The following is a 19,620-nucleotide window of genomic DNA, read 5'->3' on the forward strand; positions in this document are numbered from 1 at the left end:
GTTCTGCAATCAGCTGCACAGACGAGATGCAAACCTTTTACTGACCGAACGAGGAAAGAAGCCGCCGTCCATCGTAACGACGAGCATCTTCCCTCACCAACATGGCGGCTCTCACTTCTTCTCCAGCCATCGGATGTGAAACTCACCGGCCTGCTGGAAACCTGTTCAGGTAGGAGTTCATGTCTCTGTTGTCTCAGCTGCTAATGCTAAAGCTAAAAGCCATGCTAATGCTAAAAGCTATGCTAATGCTAATACTAAGTCTGCCTTGGTGGTTGAGAACTAGTGTGTTACTTCATTCTTTTTATATTTCTGCTGAACCTGTGGAGTTAAATCGTCTCAGGAACGTTGGAGCTTCTCCTTCCTCTGAACCTTCAGGTTCTCCAGTGAGGGTCGGGTTCTGGTCCGATCTGCCACATGATCTGGTTCTGTTGGTGATTCTGAGGTGAAACCTTCATTTCACCTGATGTGGCTCATTTCTTCTTCTCCAGGGTTTAAAATGAAACGTGGCTCTGACTCTAACGCCACCGCCCCCTGAGTGACTTCAGAATAAAAGTCCTCCTTTGTCATGTGAAGCACCTCTTGAGTCCTCCGGTCAGCAGCAGACATTTCAAAGCCTTCGGCAGACGCGGCCCTCTCTCCCAGACAGTGGTCATTTGTCTTGCGATGCCTGATTTCTTGAGTATCCAATGGCAGCAGAGCGCAGGTTTCCTCCAGCTCCCCACCGCTTTGGCGCTGCAGCAAAGGAGGAGTAGAAGGTAATAAAGCGAACGGTGACATTTAACGAGCTGTCTGTGTTTTCGTCCTCCGTCTCGGGTTTAAGCCGTTTGCTGAGAAAACTTTGAAGTTCCAAACAAGCAAACCTGGACATTATTGAATCCCGTTCAGAATGGCCTGGATTGAGAAAGCCTTAAAGAGACGCTCGGGCTTTTGTGCCTTTTAATGTTCACAGCATCCCTCTGCCTTTCATGTGCGTCCTATCTGGAATTAATTACTTTTTCAAAGTCGGTGTGTTGGTTGTGGCGTGCGCAGGAGAACATGTGTGTACATTTGATTTTTTCTCGTTTGTTTACCGTTTACGGTGCATGGAAATGTCTCCTTTTCTCTTTGTCCTGAAACCAGATCACACTCGGTGCTTAGGCGAATTTCCTGCTCTGGTATTTGATGTAAATCACCAAATTCTGCAGACTTCCTATTTAAATTGTCAGCTCACATAAGCAGCCAGAATGAGCGTAGCACCTCTGGACAGTCCCTGTGGGAGGCACAGTTAGCAATCAAAAGTTGACAGAGGCTAAAAAGAGCAAGTTGAACCCAAACAGAGTGTGGTGAGAAGCAGAAAAGCCCTGGGTCGCTCCCTCAGACGGCCCATTTTCACCGGGTTTGTATAAAATGTCAGCTAATGCAGTGTGGAGTGGCGCCAGCAGTGTGTACGGCTGAACGCTGGTACTGCTGGTAATGTGTTTATATAACATCCCTCACATTCCACGCTAAGAGCCTTCCTCGCTCCGCAGCCCGTCCAACACACACACACACACACACACACACACACACACACACACACACGCACAGAGAGAACAACTGCAGTCCAGGTCCAACACACACACACTGATTCTCAAATATCCTCAGTGGTGTCAGAGGCTACACCAGCATGCAGCAGCATCGCTCTGCTGCAGACACAAACTTTATTTCTAAAGACATCCATCATCATCATCATCCTCATCATCATCATCATCATCATCATCATCATCATCATCATCATCATCATCATCATCATCATCATCATCATCATCAGGGAGGAGGAAGGCTGCAGATTTACTGCAGCGATGCAACAAAAAGAATCACTTCCACTGTTGTAGAAAATCTGTGTGTTCATTTCTTCAAATGAGTCGGTTCATTAGCATCAGGCCTGTGACGACGCTGCTGCGGGACAGAAACGGCTGGATGGGTCCGAACCTGTTAGACGGCCTGATCTCAGCTGGACCTGAAACATGATTCATACGCAGGAGAGACACAAACATCCTGCTGGAGCTGAAGGCCCACGTTATGTGGCTCTGAAGGTTCAGGTCAGAGGTCAGAGGTCAGCCTGATCTCTGGCTTACAGCTGGAAGAACTGAAGCTGTGCGTTGACTCTAGATCTATAAAACTAGATCTATAAAACCAGAACTATAGCTCTAGATCTATAAAACTACATCTATAACTCTGGATCTATGAAACTAGATATATAACTCTGGATCTATAAAACTAGATCTATAACTCTAGATCTATAAAACCAGATCTATAGCTCTAGATCTATAAAACTACATCTATAACTCTAGATCTATAAAACTACATCTATAACTCTGGATCTATGAAACTAGATATATAACTCTGGATCTATAAAACTACATCTATAACTCTAGATCTATAAAACTACATCTATAACTCTGGATCTATAAAACTAGATCTATAACTCTAGATCTATAAAACCAGATCTATAGCTCTAGATCTATAAAACTACATCTATAACTCTGGATCTATAAAACTAGATCTATAACTCTAGATCTATAAAACCAGATCTATAGCTCTAGATCTATAAAACTACATCTATAACTCTGGATCTATGAAACTAGATATATAACTCTGGATCTATAAAACTACATCTATAACTCTGGATCTATAAAACCAGATCTATAGCTCTAGCTCTATCAAAGTAGATCTATAACTCTGGATCTATAAAACTACATCTATAACTCTGGATCTATAAAACTAGATCTATAACTCTAGATCTATAAAACCAGATCTATAGCTCTAGCTCTATAAAAGTAGATCTATAGCTCTGATAACTGCTGTTGATTGTTTTGTTGGTTCTAAATCAGGTTTATTGATGATGAATGTCCTGTTGGTGTTCGTCCACATCTCGGTCCAGTGGAGCCGATTGGACTCAGTCGGATCAGCTAGTTGGCAGGTGATCATTACACAGCGGAGGCCATTTTTGCTCCCTGCCTTTCTTACTGAGGCATCGTGACCTCTGACCTTTCCTGATCCAGCTGAGGTTTGCAGACGTTGTCAGTTTGTGGCGTCTTTGAGAGTTTTTGGTTTTTCTGCCCAGCTGCTCCGGTGAAGGTTCACCGCCGTTCTGGATGTGGCTGACGGCTCTAGTTGTGATTTTCTGGAGTCCCAAAGCTTTAGAAATGATTCCTAAAATCCATAAATACTGGAGACTTCTTGAAAAACACTTGAAGCTGCTTATTTTAATAGTTAATAAGACAGCAGCTATATCTAAATATTCATTCATATGCGCAGTGGAAACTGTCTTGGCGCTACAGCAGAAGCTAACATCTACTGGTTTCCATATTTCTGCTCTTTGGGGTTCAACCAATGAGAACCAATGATTGGCTCCTGGATTGAGCCAATAGCAGCTCGGCTTATTGCAGCTTCTGAACATTTAGATTTTCTCTAAGAAAAGCCAGGAACTGGCAGGCCTCCTGTGAATATTTTGCTTTAGGCTCCATGGAAACGTCCATGAACCCAGAACGACCAGGTGGGATCCACGGGTCTGGACCTGTAAATCCCTTATACAGGTTCTGTATAAGGGATTTTTACAGCGTGTTATCCCAAACTCAGCAACTGTATGTTTTGATCAATAATCATGACAGAGAAGTGAGCTGCTCAGGGTATTTTATTCCAGGTCAAACATTTAGTACCAGGAGTCCATGATCCTCCTCATGCTCATGAACCTCATGCCTCCGTAGCCCATGTCCCTGAAGCTGCGGTACTCCCCGGGCCGCATGTACATCATCCTGCCTCTGTAGTGGGGGTGCTCGTACATCAGCCAGTGGCCGTCCATCACGTGGCAGGACATGCAGTCGGACATGTGGTAGCGGTCCATGAAGGAGTCGCAGTCGTCCATGCACTCGTGCATGTGGCCTCCGAAGTTCTCCCTCTCGTAGATCCTCATCCTGTAGGATCCCCGGTACTGTGAAACCAAGCAAACTCAGGTTGGGTTTGGACGGATCAGGGACCAACGCTGTGCAGAGAGCAGACTGCGTACCATGGAGATCATGCGGCAGGAGCGGATGCAGTTGTTCCAGCCCATCGTGTTCATGTAGTCGCCGTACTCGCCCCGGCGGAAGAAGTACTGGTTCCCCATGTAGTTGGGCCGGTCGTAGACCATGAAGCAGCCGCTCTCCACCCTGCAGGAGTGGCACCGGCTCATGTAGGAGTGCATGTCGGCGCAGTCGCCCATGCACTCATAGGACCGGCCCATGAAGTTCCTGTCCTCGTAGAAGATGATCTGGAAAACAGAAACGCTTTAAAACCAAGCAGCAGGAGAAATGAACCCAGAGGGTCCGGGTCTACCTTGCTCCTCATGTTCATGTCGGTGTTGCTCATGTTGGCTGCAGACGAGTTCTGGTTCTGGCTCTGGCTCTGGTTCTGGCTCTGGCTCTGGCTCTGGCTCTGGTTGTGCTTTCCTACCTGGTTTAACCCTTTCCTTTTATACCTGAGCAGATGTAAAGGACCACTGACCCCCTCTGCAGAACGCCAACTCAGCAAGCTTTTTTTGTCTTTGAGTGTTTAGAAAAGCCTTTCAGTGATTTTGACAACGTGTGAATGGACGAACATGTGACTGGGAAAAGTTGTCAGTTCAGGACTCGGGTGGAGAATGTTCCCTCAGTCGCTCCCAACCTGAGACTTTTCTGATGACTCTGGATAGTTTTACGACAAAAAGCACTTTGAAACGACTCATTACTGAAATAAATGTAACTTTTTTATGTATCGCAGTAACTTTATTAATTTACTCCTTAAATAAAAAGGTTTCATATAATTTGGAGCTATAATATTAAACAGGTTCTGATCCAAATCTGTTTTTAATAAACCAAGATATTTCTTGTCTTATTGGCATCACAAGGAAATATCTTTTAGAAAATACGAATTGTTCTGTTTGTATTTTAATAACAACGTGTCGGTCAGTAATCAGAGTAAAGATCTCAGCATGACGTCCGTCTAACGTTCATACAGTTACTGGTTTCTGCTTGAGAAGCAGCTTTGAAAAGGAAAAGAAAATGTTTTCATATAAATTCAGTTTCAACACATAAATAAAATAATATCGGACATTTTTGACAACCCAAACGCTTGTTGTCTCTGACTAGAGGGAAAGACAGGCAGCACAGTCTGATGAAATGTTATCAGCAGAACAACCAGAAAGGATTAAACAAGTTTAGCTTCTAGAATATGAAAGTAGCAGCGTTTTCAGCTTTATGATCAGAAACTATGAAGGAAATGAGTGGAAGGGAAACAGGAAGTACTGTGTTGTGATGTAACAGCAGAGTTTCCTTTCACCTGGGATTGTTCCTCCCACGGCGCCGTCCGGAGCAGATCCTGGGAATAGGATCATAACGTCACTGTGGGAATGTCAGAGGTTCCAACATTCAATATAAGTTTAATTTCTGTTTGGATCAATTTTTTAAATTAATCTATAATCCGATAATCAAAGGTTGGGGAATCAATGCAGGTCATGATCAGGTCCAAACTCATGTTCAAAACCCTGAAATAAACATTTGACTCATCATTTTAACGACAACTCTTCATTTATTATAATAAAATCTCCTTTGTGGTAAAACACGCCTGGTTAAAGTTGCTCTTGACTCATAACCACTGGATAAACTGTAACGTCTCTTCCTGGCTCCTCTGCATGTTGTTTTTATTTATTTTTGTGTTTCTGTCACTTTGAACAGCTTCATGCTGGAATGTGCTGCACAAATCAACTCATAGCTGATAAAAGAATTCATTTAAACTTTAAAATGAAGAAGAAACCCTGCGTTGGCCTTTCCTGCAGGGTCAAACCCAGACAGACAGACAGACGGACGTCTTAAAGCAACATTTCCATGTTGGGTGTTGCAGGTTGCTGGTTGCCAGACCAGCACAGTAACAGCAACTTTTGCCAGTTCCTGCAACCGAAGCGGCTGCCAGTGAAACGGCGTAACGGTCCAGCTGCTGATCAGACACAGGACTTCTTCAGGTCAGCTCCCAGACGCCGCGGCCATGTCGGCAACGCCTGCGAAGGCCTGACTGCCAGAGAGGTGGAGCGGGGCTGGATGGAGAGCCCGGCTGTCTGCGGCGCTGCCAGGCTCCGGCTCTCCTTTACCGTCCGGCCAGCTTCTCACGCCGAACACTCAGCAGCATTCCCAGATTCCCGGGTCCATCTGTTGCAGCGGATGGGAGAGATTCCTCATTTTTCCTTCCTCTGCAGGAAGACCGGAGGCAGGTGTCACCGAACGGTTCAATTCAATCCGCTTATTTATTCCTAAACAACCACAAGTGTCACCTTCCCAGGATTAATCCGTCGGAAATTAACTTTAACTGAAAAATGTTTATTTATTTCATTGCAAATAAATATTTTTCAATAACCTGTCATGAGTTTGTTCGTCTAAGCCGCTGCGGTGATAATAAAGTTGAGTGGTTGGACGTCAGAGAGCGTGTTGGATGCTGCTGGTGGCTGAATCAAAAGGCATTGACTTCCCTCAGCCTTTGTCTGCGTTGACACCCTAATCCGCCGCAGCAGCCGTGCAGGTGTTGTGCAGCATTCAGGCCTTTGAGGCGCTTTCAGCGCTCGCCGCAGCACCTCTGTATTCACCCTGATGTCTCTACAAGGAAACGGTGGATCAGTGTTTCATGGGCTCCACGTCAGCTGTCACGCAGCCGCTGTGAGCAGCACATTTACAGCACAAAGATCCCCTTAGACTGTCTTTGTGTCAGCATTGTGCCGCAGCCTCTTTCTTCTCCTCCATAATGACGACTGATTAAATCCCTGCTCGCTGTTTCCGAATGCTAGGTGTCAGTCGAGCGGGCCAGGTAAGCCAGAGAGGATGAGGGGATGACGGGAAGGTGGAGCCAGGAAGGAAGTTTTATCGTTGGGCTGAGGTGTCAGCGGCAGAGTGAAGGGATAATAAAATGGATCTGTTTATTCTATTATTCAGAGTGTATCTTATTGTGGCGGTGACATGCTCCGAATGCGTGTCAGCCTCTGGTTTGACTTTTTGTGTTTTGGATTTCTGCAGGAGCTTACCAGACCCATGTGTTTACCTTTCCCCAGGAAGCAGCACGTTGAATACCTGCGTGTCGCCGATGAGGGTTATTAAATTTGACGAGTTAAAAAATGTCTTAACGGTTTATCTCACCTTTGTGTCGTCCCCATTGGTATCTGCCTAGAAGCAGGCGCTCTCCTTTCGACGCCAATGGCAGCGGCGAAGATAAACAGGCCCGTGTTTTCCTCTTTTATGACTCTGTGCCGTAGCCTCTGATAATAGCCAGAGAGGAATCCTGAGCCACAACGACAGGGAAGCATGTTCTGATGGCTGTTGGGATGTCGGCGTTTCCTCCTTTCTTCTGTCAGACGACGGATGTTTGCAGGTTTTGATCTGACACTTGGTGGAATCAAAGGAACATGCAAAGGAAAGTAAACAGCTTTTATATATCAGTTTCCAAGGAAACACACCCATGATTTCATTCTGCTGTTCATCCCAAAGAAATGGAGGAATCTACAGAAGTTCCCGTTTCGGGGAGATTCACCAACCTGCAGTTTATCAACAGGAAATGGAAACGAGACGAGAACTTCGCATGTTCTCATCTTCTATCAGATTGTAAAATGTGCTAACATGCTACCAATGTGTTTAAGCCTTTTTCCTCAGCAGGGATGCATGTAAAAGTTGCAGCATAAAGGCACTGTAGTTATTCATATGTTATATTGGCCTAGTCAAAGTCCAGACGCAAATCAGAGAATTTGTTGTCAATCTCTGTGAAAAATCTACCAGAGTTTACGGCGTGTGAACTCCTTTCTCAGGTGCTGCATGTGGATAAATTCACCTTGAACTGTCTGTTTCAGATGAATGATGTAGAAAATAGTTTTCAGTAAGAAAAGTTGGAGTCAACAGGATGACTGTGACTTAGCATGCAAAGTTTTTGTTATTCAGAACTAAACCCAAGGACATTTTGTCTGTAAGTCAAAGTTAGCCTGAGAGAGAGAGAGAGAGAGATCTGTGCTGTGTCAGCAGTGTGCTTAAACCAACTCCAAAGATTAATCACAGGAAAACACATACAGCACACACACACTCACATGCACACACACACACCAACGGGCGTGCACACACTCAGCCGGATACCCACAGTTGTATATCTCGCATTCCCAGCAGTTCAAAGTGTGGTTGGTTTGAAACAGATTAAAAACTGTCTATGAAGTGATGCATTGCAATTGTCATAGCAAGGGTGGGAGAGATCTTTTTTGCATAAAAATCCCCTCTTTCTTCCCACCGCTATCAGCAAAGAGATGGAGAACTCACTAATCCTGCTGTGGTCGCATTTGCATCGGTGGCAAATAAACAAAAGCGCACCATTTTTCATCTCCAGCTTCTATATTAAAAGGAGATGATGGGAGGGGAGGGGAGCAGAGGGAGGAATGAGAATGAGGGGAGAAGGGCACCCAGGCAGACCCTTTGGTGTCACAGATATGCCTGCTGATGTTTGGGTTTGGTAAATGGAAACTCCTGTTTGCACCATCCATCCTTCCGTTCCCTCGCCACGTGCAGCTCTGCGTGGCGGCGAGGTTGACGGGGACCTCGGCACGCCACATCACAGAAACCCCAAATGTCTGTGAAAAGTTCTCACTCTATCAACGTGGCATCTGCCATGAAGAACGTCTCACTGGAAACCAGTACAGACTGGGATTGTACCTGACATGAGCCGGATGATGAAGACAGAAACTGAGCGGGGACCACAACCTTCTGGCTGGGACGCCCCCTGAAGGGTCTGAAGATGAATCTAAAAACATGATTATCACCAAGTGATGATGCCTCTTACCCATCAGCTTCCTGCTTTGTGTTTTTGTGGCCTTTGTTTTAGGGTTAAACGCTCGTATTACGTTGTTTTCTCACCTTTTAGCAGTCAGATACTCTGGCCTCTGAATCCCAACGGTCAGATTTGAGCGCAGTATTTCATACGAAGGAGGGACTAAGTGGTGAGGTCTTTCAATGGTTCTGTCATGAAGGTGCATTCACACCAGTCCTGTTTAATCCGGTTCCATCCAAACCGAGTCCGGTTCGTTTGGGCGGTGTGAACCTCGGTCTGGGTTCGGTTGAAGTGAACTCACATGTGAACGCCAAGCAGACTGGAGACCGCTCCAAAAGCAGGAAGTGGACTGCAGCGCAGGGCATTCTGGGTAAATACAACCTAAACAAACGTTAGCAAATCCAATGCTAGCAGGAAACAACACAAAGTCCTACAGCTGCTAAAGTCAGAAGCCACTCCATTTGGGTTTCCATTTGGTGAAGAAGGAGCTTCAGTGCTTTTGACTGCTGTGAAGTTTATACAGTAAGAACATTAAAACGTCTTCTAGGCAGCCGGTTTCTGCATACGGGATCCCTGGAATGTCGACATGAAGAAAAAAAGTTTAGTTTTCAGCCCGCTAAAGTTAGCAGTTCTGAAAATATTCAAATGTTTCTACCTGGTATTTTCTTCAGTTCTGTCTGTTTGATGTTATACAATAAGATCCAAGTTTAGCTTCGTAATGCCAAATTTCAGTCAGAAGGAAAATCTGAACATCAGTTTTCACGGCTTTATTTCAGGATGAAATGATTGGGAGGCTCTTCAGCCCAGCATCGCTGTGCAGGGAGAACAAACTCCAACACTCATGGATGGCCTGCAGTCGGTTTCCTCCACTTCACTCTGCAGCTGGGAGAGATTCACAGGAGCATCCTTCTTATCTGTGTGTGTATGCTTGTGTACAGTGAAAGGCTAATCTAATCACCACACACTCACTGCTTCCTCCAGGTGTATTACTGTACCAGGAGTGTAATGCGGAGAGAGGGAGGAGGAGCGAGATAAGTAATATTGATCTGATGTGGTGATTGTCACTCTGTTGCCTGCCTTGAATAGCTAATCTCTTTACACACGGGTCAGGGAGAAGAAAGGCGGCAGGGCTGCAGGTTTAGCCGCGGCTAATCGACAGATTGTTCTCGGTGTGGGGCGATCAAACAGCGGCTGATAACGCTGGATGTGAAATTGTGTCTCCTAGCTGCTGATGTTGAGTTTGGTCACAAACTTCTGGGCTTCTCCACGCAGCTGATGTCGATTGTATCGACTTAGACATTTGCAAAGACTCTGAGTGTGTAAATCTTTAGCGCTGTGCAGAAGTCTCAGACTGAATCCAGGCATGCATGTTTTCATTTTGGTTCACTATTATTAATCTGTCACATCATTGTGGAAGAACAGCAGCTTGCTATTCAATACGATATTTGTTTCTGCAAGGCTCTCTCAAGGTCCCACCACAACATTTCAGTCTGGGTGAGGTCTGGTCTTTGACTAGGCCTCTTTCAGCAGAATCATTTGCAGTGGCACAAAGCAGAAATGGTTCAGGAATGGTTTCAAGAGGTACAACAGTTCTGTGTAGGTCCACTAAAAAATATATCTCATACAAAGACCTTGTGACTGGCTGATTTTATGCTAATATTAGTGATTAAAATAACATTTAAACCTTGATCTTTAATCTATTACTGGCTGTAGCCCATTAATAAAATGTTCTCTGCTTTATTTTGACTCTTGTTCCTTTGTGTAATTTTCTCTAATTTCTGTTGGTTGGAAAGTATCTCAGTAAAAGTAATATCGAGTAATAAAAATAATAATAATGACGTCTAAATATGTCAATCAAAGCTACTAGTAGCTACGTCAAGAAATGCAGACTCCTGATTGGTGAGACGGAATAAGCCCCTCCCCCCCAGGACAAACTGAGCTGAGCGGATGTGCTGCTGCTGAAGATTTACAGAGGTTACAGTTATAAAATATTTATTTTGGGGAAGTAAAGTCAGTTTACATGACCGAAGAGCTTCACATGGAGCAGGAGACGCGACGTATTCAGTTCCTGACGACGTTTTTGGTGAGTTGACAGCAGGGTTCCGTTAAGCTAACGGCTAACTAGCGTAACTAGAGATGCTAACGGCTAAAGCTAGCTGTAAAACTCAACAGCTCCTTTTATGTTGTCCTTAGAAATCATTTGTTGTTAACTCTGTCCGTTGCTGTTGTGTTGTTTTAGTGTTTTTAATGACTTTTTTTCATCAGTTTTGCTGAAATGCAGCAGAAAAACGGACAAAAACCGGTTCAGACCGGCTGAGGTCAACGGGGCAGCACTAACCAGGAACATGTGAAAATATATACTTACATAAATAAATTATATTAATGGAAACACAACTGTTGGGGAAACTTCCTGACTCCAGAATGATGGAGTAAATCTAACAACACTGATTTCTTTTGGAGAAACATTTTTTTTTATTATCAGAACAATTTATTGTTTGTTGCCCTGAAAACGTGAGACAGAATTTACTTTATTATTTGATTTTAATGTATGTTTTTAAGTTATTTTGACCCTTTTATGGGCATAAACATGATTACTCTGCTTAATTCAGGCGGGATTTTAATATTCCTGGAAACCGACTGGAACAGACATCCAACCTGGAGGACATCAGCTGGTCCTCCACAGGGAGGATCGTCCAATCATCTTGAAGAACCCAGCGGTGTGGTAGGTCTGGTAAAACCCAGTTAAACTGGCTCATAGTAGTGCTAAATCGCCAACATAACTCTGCACTATTAGACCGAACCAATAAACAAGCAACACGTAGATATTAAAGGGTCAAAGCTGAAATTTAAGAGTTTAAACTTAAAGAACCAAGCTAAGATCCCTGAGGTACTTTTTGACCATATTCAGTGAAAGAAGGTTTTAAATGCCACCAGCTTTCAGAAAGAAACAGGTTGACTTTATGTTCTTGACTCTGTCAACTCAGCCGGGAATAATAATCACTGATTGTCCTGTCGGATCCTCAGTCAGCACTGAAAACACTTGTTGCTTCAGAAAGTAATAAAATGACTCAAGCAGTAATGAAAATAGACAATGTGAATGCTAGCATTATCCAAATATGCATTTAAGCCTCAGATGAATCCAACTGTGATCAATGTCAGTAAATATGAATCCTGACAGGAGTTCTGGTTAGTTTAGTTCTTTTATTTTGTCCCTCATGTTTAATTGTGTTTTTCTTTGTTTCATATCGTTCCACATGATTTTTCCTGCTCAGATTGTTTGTGTTGGATGAACCAGTAAGTCGTCGTTTTGTCCTTTTGTAGAAGTAGTTATGATTCGTGGGTGTTTGTGTTGCCCAGAGTTACATGAGCTGCTGGGTTCTGAAACTGACATCAGCTCCCAAACTTTTACCGTTTCAACCACCTGGTCGCATTCTGACCATCATTAAACCTTTTGTCGTTTTGTGAAGATGCTGTTTTCATATTTCCTCATAATATTCATTCCTCACGATGCCATCTGTTCTGTGAGGCTCACCAGTCCCTCCCACAGCCTCACATGATGGAGCCACCGCTGTGCTTCACAGTGAGGGTCTGTGTATTGGAGGCCCAAAGCCTCGTTAAACCACAGGAGATTCCAACAGAAATGAATTTAGTGTTCTTCTGTTGGCTGTGGGGAAATGACTCCTCCTTCTTCTGGCCTGTCAGTTGTTCAGTCCTGGTCAACATGGAGATGTAAACCTCTGAATTTGAAGAATGTTCTTATTTAGCAAACAGGAAAAAATCTCAAAGTGACTTAACACATGAAATAAGTGAGATTTAGCATGTTTTTTCTACCGCTGCCTGTATGAGGCTCACTGCATCAAACGCTCCTCTGGTTGGAGCGCCACCGTAGGCGAGCCGCCCCCCCCCCCCAACCCCCCGCCTTTCCCCTGACCTTGCAGCTTTATGATTGCAGTAATACGCTGCAGATGAAGAGGGGAGCAAATCCACCGAAGATAATAGACAAATCATCTCCAAGAGGTGCTGAAATAAAAATCCCCAGACAAACAGGCAGCCTGTGTGCTCTTGGACATCCCTTTAAGGGAACTCCAGTGTTGATAAGTAATTATCCCGGCCCAAAGGCATGATGGGATTCTCAGGCAGAGGAAACATCTGTGTGATATGTCTGCAGCATTGAGCAAATCTTTAAAGAACGGATTGCAGACGGAGAATCTGTGGATCAGTAATTAAATTAGTCATTGTATGTGCATGATTTTCAGAAATATGATAGCACTCGCATGTTTAATGTCACTGGCATTTATTGGAGTGGACCCTTAAAACCACTTAGCTGAGCCTGAATCAGAGGATTTTCTGCTGGCCTCTCCTCCTCTGTGCTCGTCAGAAACAATCCACTTAAGAAACGCAGGAGGATGTTTACACTGAAGATATCTAATACCTGTTTTAATGCTGCTGTGAACATGTGAAGTTTATTATTAGTAGTTTAATTGGCTTAAAATTAAAATGAGACGCACCAATTAAGAGATCATGATTGTAACTGGTGACCAGCAGGTCAAATCCTGACCAATCGGATGGTTTGTTTCCTTTTTTACCACCTATGACTGGACTGACCCTAATTAGCTCTCACCAGTTCGGTCTACAGTTCATCAGAGAGTGAAGACACTGAGATGCTTGTTACAGATTAATACCTCTGTTGGACTTTAGGTCAACCTTTTCTCATAGTTTTGCTGGTTCTGCGACTTATTCTTTGGTCTGACTTGTTTATTTTTCTCTTCCTGAAGCATTTTCTGACTGCGGCTCGTAGTTTATAAAGTATGGCGTTTTTATAATCTTCATTAAAAACAGAAAACAAGCAGAACCAGCAGCTCAACCCTGGAAAGTCCAAACTGCAAACCTCTGAAAATAATGTCACACAGAAGACGTGTTCATGCTGAATTAAATCTGAAAACCACTTTCTGCTGCATTCCAGGAAGGTTGAGAAGCGGCCTTTGACTAGGCCGTTGTGGTGCTGACTGTTGTAGTTCAGCTGTTTGGGATCGTCGTTCTGCTGCTGAGCCAGTTTTTCCGTTTCCGATGATTTCTTTGTTTTGCTTCATGAAGGCAGCAGCTGAACCTGCATGTCTTTGTCTCCTGCACAGTGACATTCCCTGCTGCTGTGAGGAGTCGGGTGACAGTTGCTGTGGCAGGTAGGGTTGGGTCACCTGCTTAAGGCCCAGGAATGTGAGGCATGACCGGCAGCAGCTCGGCGCTCCACTCCCAGGCTGCCACGCGTGTCCAAGCTGCTCTGCCGAGAAACGCACGGATTCTTTTCTTTGATTAGTTTTCACTTTTCATGTTTCTGTGGAGCCTGATTGGCTGCCTCTGTTCTCACTGTGACAACTACACCTGTAGATAATGATCTACCTGAGCAAAAGTTAACATTATTGATCAAAGATAACAGAAACTAAATGTTGTTTCTAACCAGATTGTCAGATTATTTTTGCGGTTTGCATTTTTGTAAGTTTGCCAATCCACGCCCTGAACTGATTGTTGCTTCTTGATGTAAACGTAACATTAGCAGGTTGTTGGGTAAGTGGAAGCAATTATGGGCTTAAGCCGTGAGCGGGGTTTATAGAAGCAGCGTTCAGGTGGAAACTGTTAGCTGTCGGTGGCTACTAGGCTGCTAGCATTAATCTGATGGGTTTATGGGTCTTAAAGCTAACAGGGTTAGCTAACAGATGCATTTTGAGAAGAGCGACAGCATTCACACCGGAGCAGAGCCAGGTCAACGCCTCGGTGCTCTGCAGGAACGTTGCTGCTCAAGTGTAACCTCTAAAACCCAGAGCGGCTTTGCTTCTGTGAAGTTTGGAGGCTGAACCCGGAAACTGTTTGGACCAAGAGCCTCCCTCCACTAAACTAACAGAAATGATGCGTCTCTGCATGTAGAACAGCTACAAAATCATTACTCAGATAAAACGGAGACATGCGTCAGTGATTTATGTTGGTCCAGCCTCTAAGTAAATACATTTTTCCAAAACACACAAAAATCATTTGTTTCCAACTAGGTGAGCAACTAAAGGCTTAAACTCTGAACTGGATTCCTAATAATAACAGTAAAAATTCTCCTGTTTACAGCAGTTTGCTGCACTGACTGTATTGAATCTAATACAATATTTATCCTCACGGAGAACCAACGTTTATTTTCTGAAAGTGAAGTTATAGTTTAGATGGTGATCTGAGAACAGAAATGACTCAGTTTTAACACAAACACATCAGCATGTTGGTTAGATCGATGTTTCCAGCCATTTCTGGCTCGTTTTACTGTTTTTAACATGTATGAATAAGACGGGAACAGCAGGGGGTCTCAGCAGCGTTTCATGTTCTTTCATGTAGTCAGAGGAAGGGTTATAACTGGATGAACTGGTCTGGGTTCATGTGTTCACCAACTGTCCTCTCCGCTACTCGCAGAGTGAAAGAATTCAAGGAGCTTGTTGTTCCGTCAGATTGTTGTTGTTGTTTGCCAGGTTATTAAAATACATGTCAAGACTTTGGCAGAGATGAGAACCTTCACAGTGTGACATCAGAGACGGAACCGAGAATCTCCTGAACTCTGATGTTTATCCAACCGGAGCTGGAGACAAACGGAGACAAAACCTCCAAAAGTACAAATACTGGAGATGGAAATCCTTCAGTTTCTGATTGATTTTTAGTCACGATTTGATTCAGAATCAGTTTTACGCTTCAGTCTGGAGATTTTGTTTAAATTATGTGACTGACAAAAACATGTTTGTGCATAAAATTCTGTAACTCCAACAGGATAGCTTAGCTACTTGGGCTTTTCTTAAAAAATAATTATTCAAGAGACAAACGGCGGATGCGAAATGCGGTTTTCTCATGAATCAGAGCCACAACGCATCTTAAAATCTGTTTTTCAGCATTTTGGATCCGTACAGAATTCCCTGAATAATCTGTTTTTTTCTGCACTTCTAACAAATGCATTCCACACTTTTCAGATTTTCCACAAGATAAATTTCTAAATCGTACATTTTTCCTTCTACTTCACAATTATTTACAGCTTTCCCATGAAATACGTTGAAGTTTGTGGTTGGAACATCAGAGATTATTAAACGCTTCAGGTTTGTGAACATTTTGTGATGTAAAATCCTCAGACTGGGATTGAAGCAGTGCGAGTCTGACCTGACAGAGCTGCAGGTCAGAGGAAGAGGAGGGAGGAGGAGGAAGGAGCGTCGGGCTCAGAGCAAGAAGTGGAAGACGTGTCAGGACGGAGCGGCGAGGGAAAATAAACAGATGGAGCTTTGAGGATATTCTATCTGAAGCTTAGTCCTGTTGAGTATAAATACGGTGGCTGGTAAGCCATGTAAATAGGCCTGTGTTTACCTGTCTGCACAGCCCAAATTAATCACCCATGCCGCCACGAGCCGCGCGGAGCGCAGAGCAGGAGGGGTGAGGAGTGTAAACAGCACTAAAAGCTACTGGTTGGCACCGTCTTGTTTTGGTTAGGATACAGAGTGAGTGATTAGTTCTCTCTGCTGCGCTGAAGGGTGGCAGCAGTGATGGAGCACCGCAGGGACGGGCTGGAGACCTTTCAGTTTCACATCTACTGGGATCCTGCAGCCACTTCAGCCATGTGGAAGAATTTGGATATTTTAGAGGTTTGTCGGTTTTTTAATCTGATGCTGCAGATGAAACTGGAGCTTTTCTCAGTGCAGTTTGCCTGAAGGCAGCAAATCGGAGCGACTTTAAGTTGCTTCATGGCGTCCAGAACATCAGCTGATCCTGCTGAGTTCACTCTGATCTCAGACAAACCTGGGCTTTCATCACATGCAGCAATTAAATAACTCACTACATGAGGGTTTAGTTTATTTTCAGTCTGTTTCTAAAGATAAGTCGCATAAATGATCAGAGTATTTGATCTGTTAATAATTGCACATATTTCAGCTCCAGCTGCTTGATATTCAGTCACAGTCATCATTACCGATTTCACTTATATATTATATTTACCAAATAATGCAGAAACAACAAAACAGCATAGAAACCATTAAAAGCATTGGGAACTTTAGCAAACAACCAAATAAATGAACCAAATCAATAAAAATACCAGCGTGGAATAAATAAGTTTTTCTGTAACATACATGCAGCATTCAGCTGCAAAATGGTGGATTTTAAAATGTGGGTTAGGTTGCATCTTTGGCAGTTACTTCCTCATGTTTGAATTTATTGCTTCTAGTTTTAGTTTTTCTGGAATCAGATGTTTTAGGGAGAAATGAGTAAAACTGAATCCTTACAGCATGTTTCCTTTCTCCTCCGGACTGGATGTGTGCGATGCTTCAGAAAGCACAAACAGCCCTGCAGTCTGATCTTTCGCCGCTGCTGGACGACAGAACGATGCGCCTGCTGGCTGGGCTCAGACGCAGTCAGAGGAACGGCCTCGGCATTTCCCGATTCTCCTTTGTGATTTGATCCTGATGCCGTTGCTTTCAGTCGTCAGGATCCAGCCGGGATCAGAAGGGTTTTCAGGTGCAGCAGACGAGAGCGGAGCTGCGTCTGGATTAGCGGTCTGCAGGATCGGCTGGAAACCAGGCTGATTAAAATGCCGTTGCTCATACCTGGAACGATTAAAGAAGACGTTTTTTAACCTTTTCTTCTAGAAAGAGGGGAATGGTTTAATTTAATGTATGCCTGGTGTCTAATCATAAGCTCTGGGTTTTAGGGACTATGCAAAGTGATTTTTCTGGTTTTTATGGCCCCCAGAGAGCCGAGTTGTTCAGGAAGTTTCACTTCCTCTGAACTTTGTGATGCGTTAAGAAAAACATTGATGCAGAGGTTTTCATCCACTCTCGGGGTTTCAGTTGATTTTCTGCTTCTGTTGATTAATCTCAACAGTTTCCTTCCATCCTCTAACAATCAAACACACAGTGATTTTCTTAGTATTATTTTATTTGAGCCATTAGGCCTGAGGCGCCCCCTAGCAGCAGGGAATGTAATTAGTGCTCTGAACTGGTTTAAACTGTTTGACTTTTTGATTTTGTGTCTTTTTCGACATCAGAATAAGGAATAAACTTCTCTAGTAAGGTGATTAAAACAAGTTCTCTTGATTCTGTTTTTGTTATCCAAGCATTAACCAGGATAACCTGAGAGCAGCAGCGCTTCCTCCAGTAAAATCAGTACAAACACAGTTTAGACATCAACCAGTATCGGCATACTGCGTCTCCATGGAACTATTAGAGGCTCATCCAAGCGACGGACATGATTTTCTAACCAGTTCTAACACTGAGCTGCTAAATTCAATGGTCATTGAAGACGCAGGGTTCAACTCAAAGCCCAACTCTTTCCAACAGTATCGGCATCATTTCTTTGTGAAAATCTGATTGAACCAGCAGGAAAAACGAGGCTCATTTCATGAAGCCAAAAACATAAATTCAGTTTAAATTTTCCTGTTTTATAATCAGAATCCATCTTAGAGTAAATATTTAGCACCTGTAATCCATTACAAGGTCAGAAGATGAGCATTGTTGCATTATGGAGCATGTACATGATTCATTATGAGCAGCCACCATCAAGAAGCCTTGCATGTGCCAAAAAACTGGTTAGCATCCAGACTGTAGCACGGTTTTCAGTCTGCTCTGGTGTAAGAGGAATAGATCGTTTGGTTTGAATTCAGGAAAAGATGCCCAACACATCAGGAGGGAGACGGTTTGGGTCGGTTTCTAAGCTAGCTATTTCAAACTTTGGTAAATATTTCCGTCTAAGCCCTGGTGGAGCTACGTCCACCGACAAGTTAGCTTGACTTGAATCTGTAAATGTTTTGCCTATTCTGGCAAAAACAGCTTGGGAAAACAGTCGCAGCAGTCCCGTCCCTCCCTGACGACGTCCATCATTGCGCCTCCACCTGATTGGCTGACGTAGTTGTAAAGGGTCGATAGATTTCTTCTGCAGATTGGTTGGATGAAACCTCAGCTTCTCCACCCCAGGCCTCATAAAAACCAAACCCGTGACATTTCTGCCTCGCTCCAAACTTTTGGGATTCTCTTACTTTCTGAGAAGAATGGGCCGTTACAACATGCAGACGAGTTAATGCCTTTTCGTTTCCCTGACATGTTTGTCTTGGAGCTAATTCCTCTCCGCACGGCGACGGAGTCAGACGGCTCTGTCACCTCTTTTCTCCTCCTCGGCCGAGCTCTTCACTCTTCACAGGGAGAGGCCGAAGGGTTTTCCTCGCCTTCTGTAGTGTGAAATACAAACTGTCATTAACCAGGAGAGGGCAGGCGGAGGGGCTTACAGGGGGAGCCATCAATACAGATGACGAGTGGAGGGGAGGCAGAAAGCCTCTCCCTTCATTGTGTCTCAATAACTTTGAAAAGGAAATTAATCCATTGGGCTCCTAATTGCATGCCACGTCCCTCGATGTGTCTTCACCCCCATCTCTGCACAATGTGGAGGAAGCAACGTCTCAACAGATTCCCGTTTCAAACGCTTTAATGAGTTTTTAAAGAACATAATGGTCCATATTATATTTTACATTTCAGCAGCGCGAGGTGAGGAGGATAAAGAGGAATCTTTGCAGTCAGGATGGGGCTTGTCTGTTCGGAGTTGGTAGCAGGAATCAGAGTGTGCATGCCAACCCCAACGCCAACGCGTGTGTTGGGGGTTGACAGTGTGCAAGGATTAAGGTCTAATTTCTCCTGTTCTTTCATTGAGACTCTGCAATGCAAGGGAAAAAAAGCTAGATTGGGACTTTTAATTACACAGCAGTAATTATGGGGCCAGATCTGGCATTTGAAAGGAGAGAATAAAAGTTCATTTTGGCCC

The 19,620-nt window shown here is 44.0% G+C and overlaps 1 protein-coding gene and 1 long non-coding RNA gene across 5 annotated transcripts; one reads left to right on the forward strand and one right to left on the reverse strand.

Moving 5' to 3' along the window:
• Positions 1–3,636: 3,636 nt before the first annotated feature.
• On the reverse strand, positions 3,637–4,447 carry LOC103459776 (gamma-crystallin M2-like). The gene is made up of 3 exons (XM_008401615.2): positions 4,336–4,447; positions 4,028–4,270; positions 3,637–3,952 (listed from the first exon to the last, which is right to left on the reverse strand). The coding sequence occupies exons 1-3, from the start codon at positions 4,366–4,368 to the stop codon at positions 3,674–3,676; spliced, it is 555 nt and encodes a 184-aa protein (XP_008399837.1). The 5' UTR covers positions 4,369–4,447; the 3' UTR covers positions 3,637–3,673.
• Positions 4,448–10,707: 6,260 nt separating this feature from the next.
• On the forward strand, positions 10,708–17,223 carry LOC103459775 (uncharacterized). 4 transcript variants are annotated; one of them, XR_014086117.1, is made up of 5 exons: positions 10,708–10,900; positions 11,427–11,539; positions 16,201–16,254; positions 16,352–16,463; positions 17,143–17,223. It is a non-coding gene; the product is annotated as an uncharacterized LOC103459775 (long non-coding RNA). The 4 variants fall into 4 exon arrangements; XR_014086118.1 differs by lacking the exon at positions 16,201–16,254; XR_014086116.1 differs by lacking the exons at positions 16,201–16,254; positions 16,352–16,463; positions 17,143–17,223 and adding an exon at positions 15,960–16,126.
• The last annotated feature ends 2,397 nt before the right edge of the window (positions 17,224–19,620 follow it).

The sequence above is a fragment of the Poecilia reticulata genome, chromosome 23 (genome assembly GCF_904066995.2).
Source record: "Poecilia reticulata chromosome 23, P_reticulata-male-v2, whole genome shotgun sequence".
Lineage (NCBI taxonomy): Eukaryota > Metazoa > Chordata > Actinopteri > Cyprinodontiformes > Poeciliidae > Poecilia > Poecilia reticulata.

Coding starts and splice junctions, on each gene's coding strand:
- LOC103459776 (XM_008401615.2), bottom strand. CDS start 4,368: ATGAGCAACACCGACATGAACATGAGGAGCAAG. Junction 4,271..4,335: donor ACATGAACATGAGGAGCAAG/GTAGACCCGGAC, acceptor TCTGTTTTCCAG/ATCATCTTCTACGAGGACAG. Junction 3,953..4,027: donor CCTGCCGCATGATCTCCATG/GTACGCAGTCTG, acceptor TTGGTTTCACAG/TACCGGGGATCCTACAGGAT.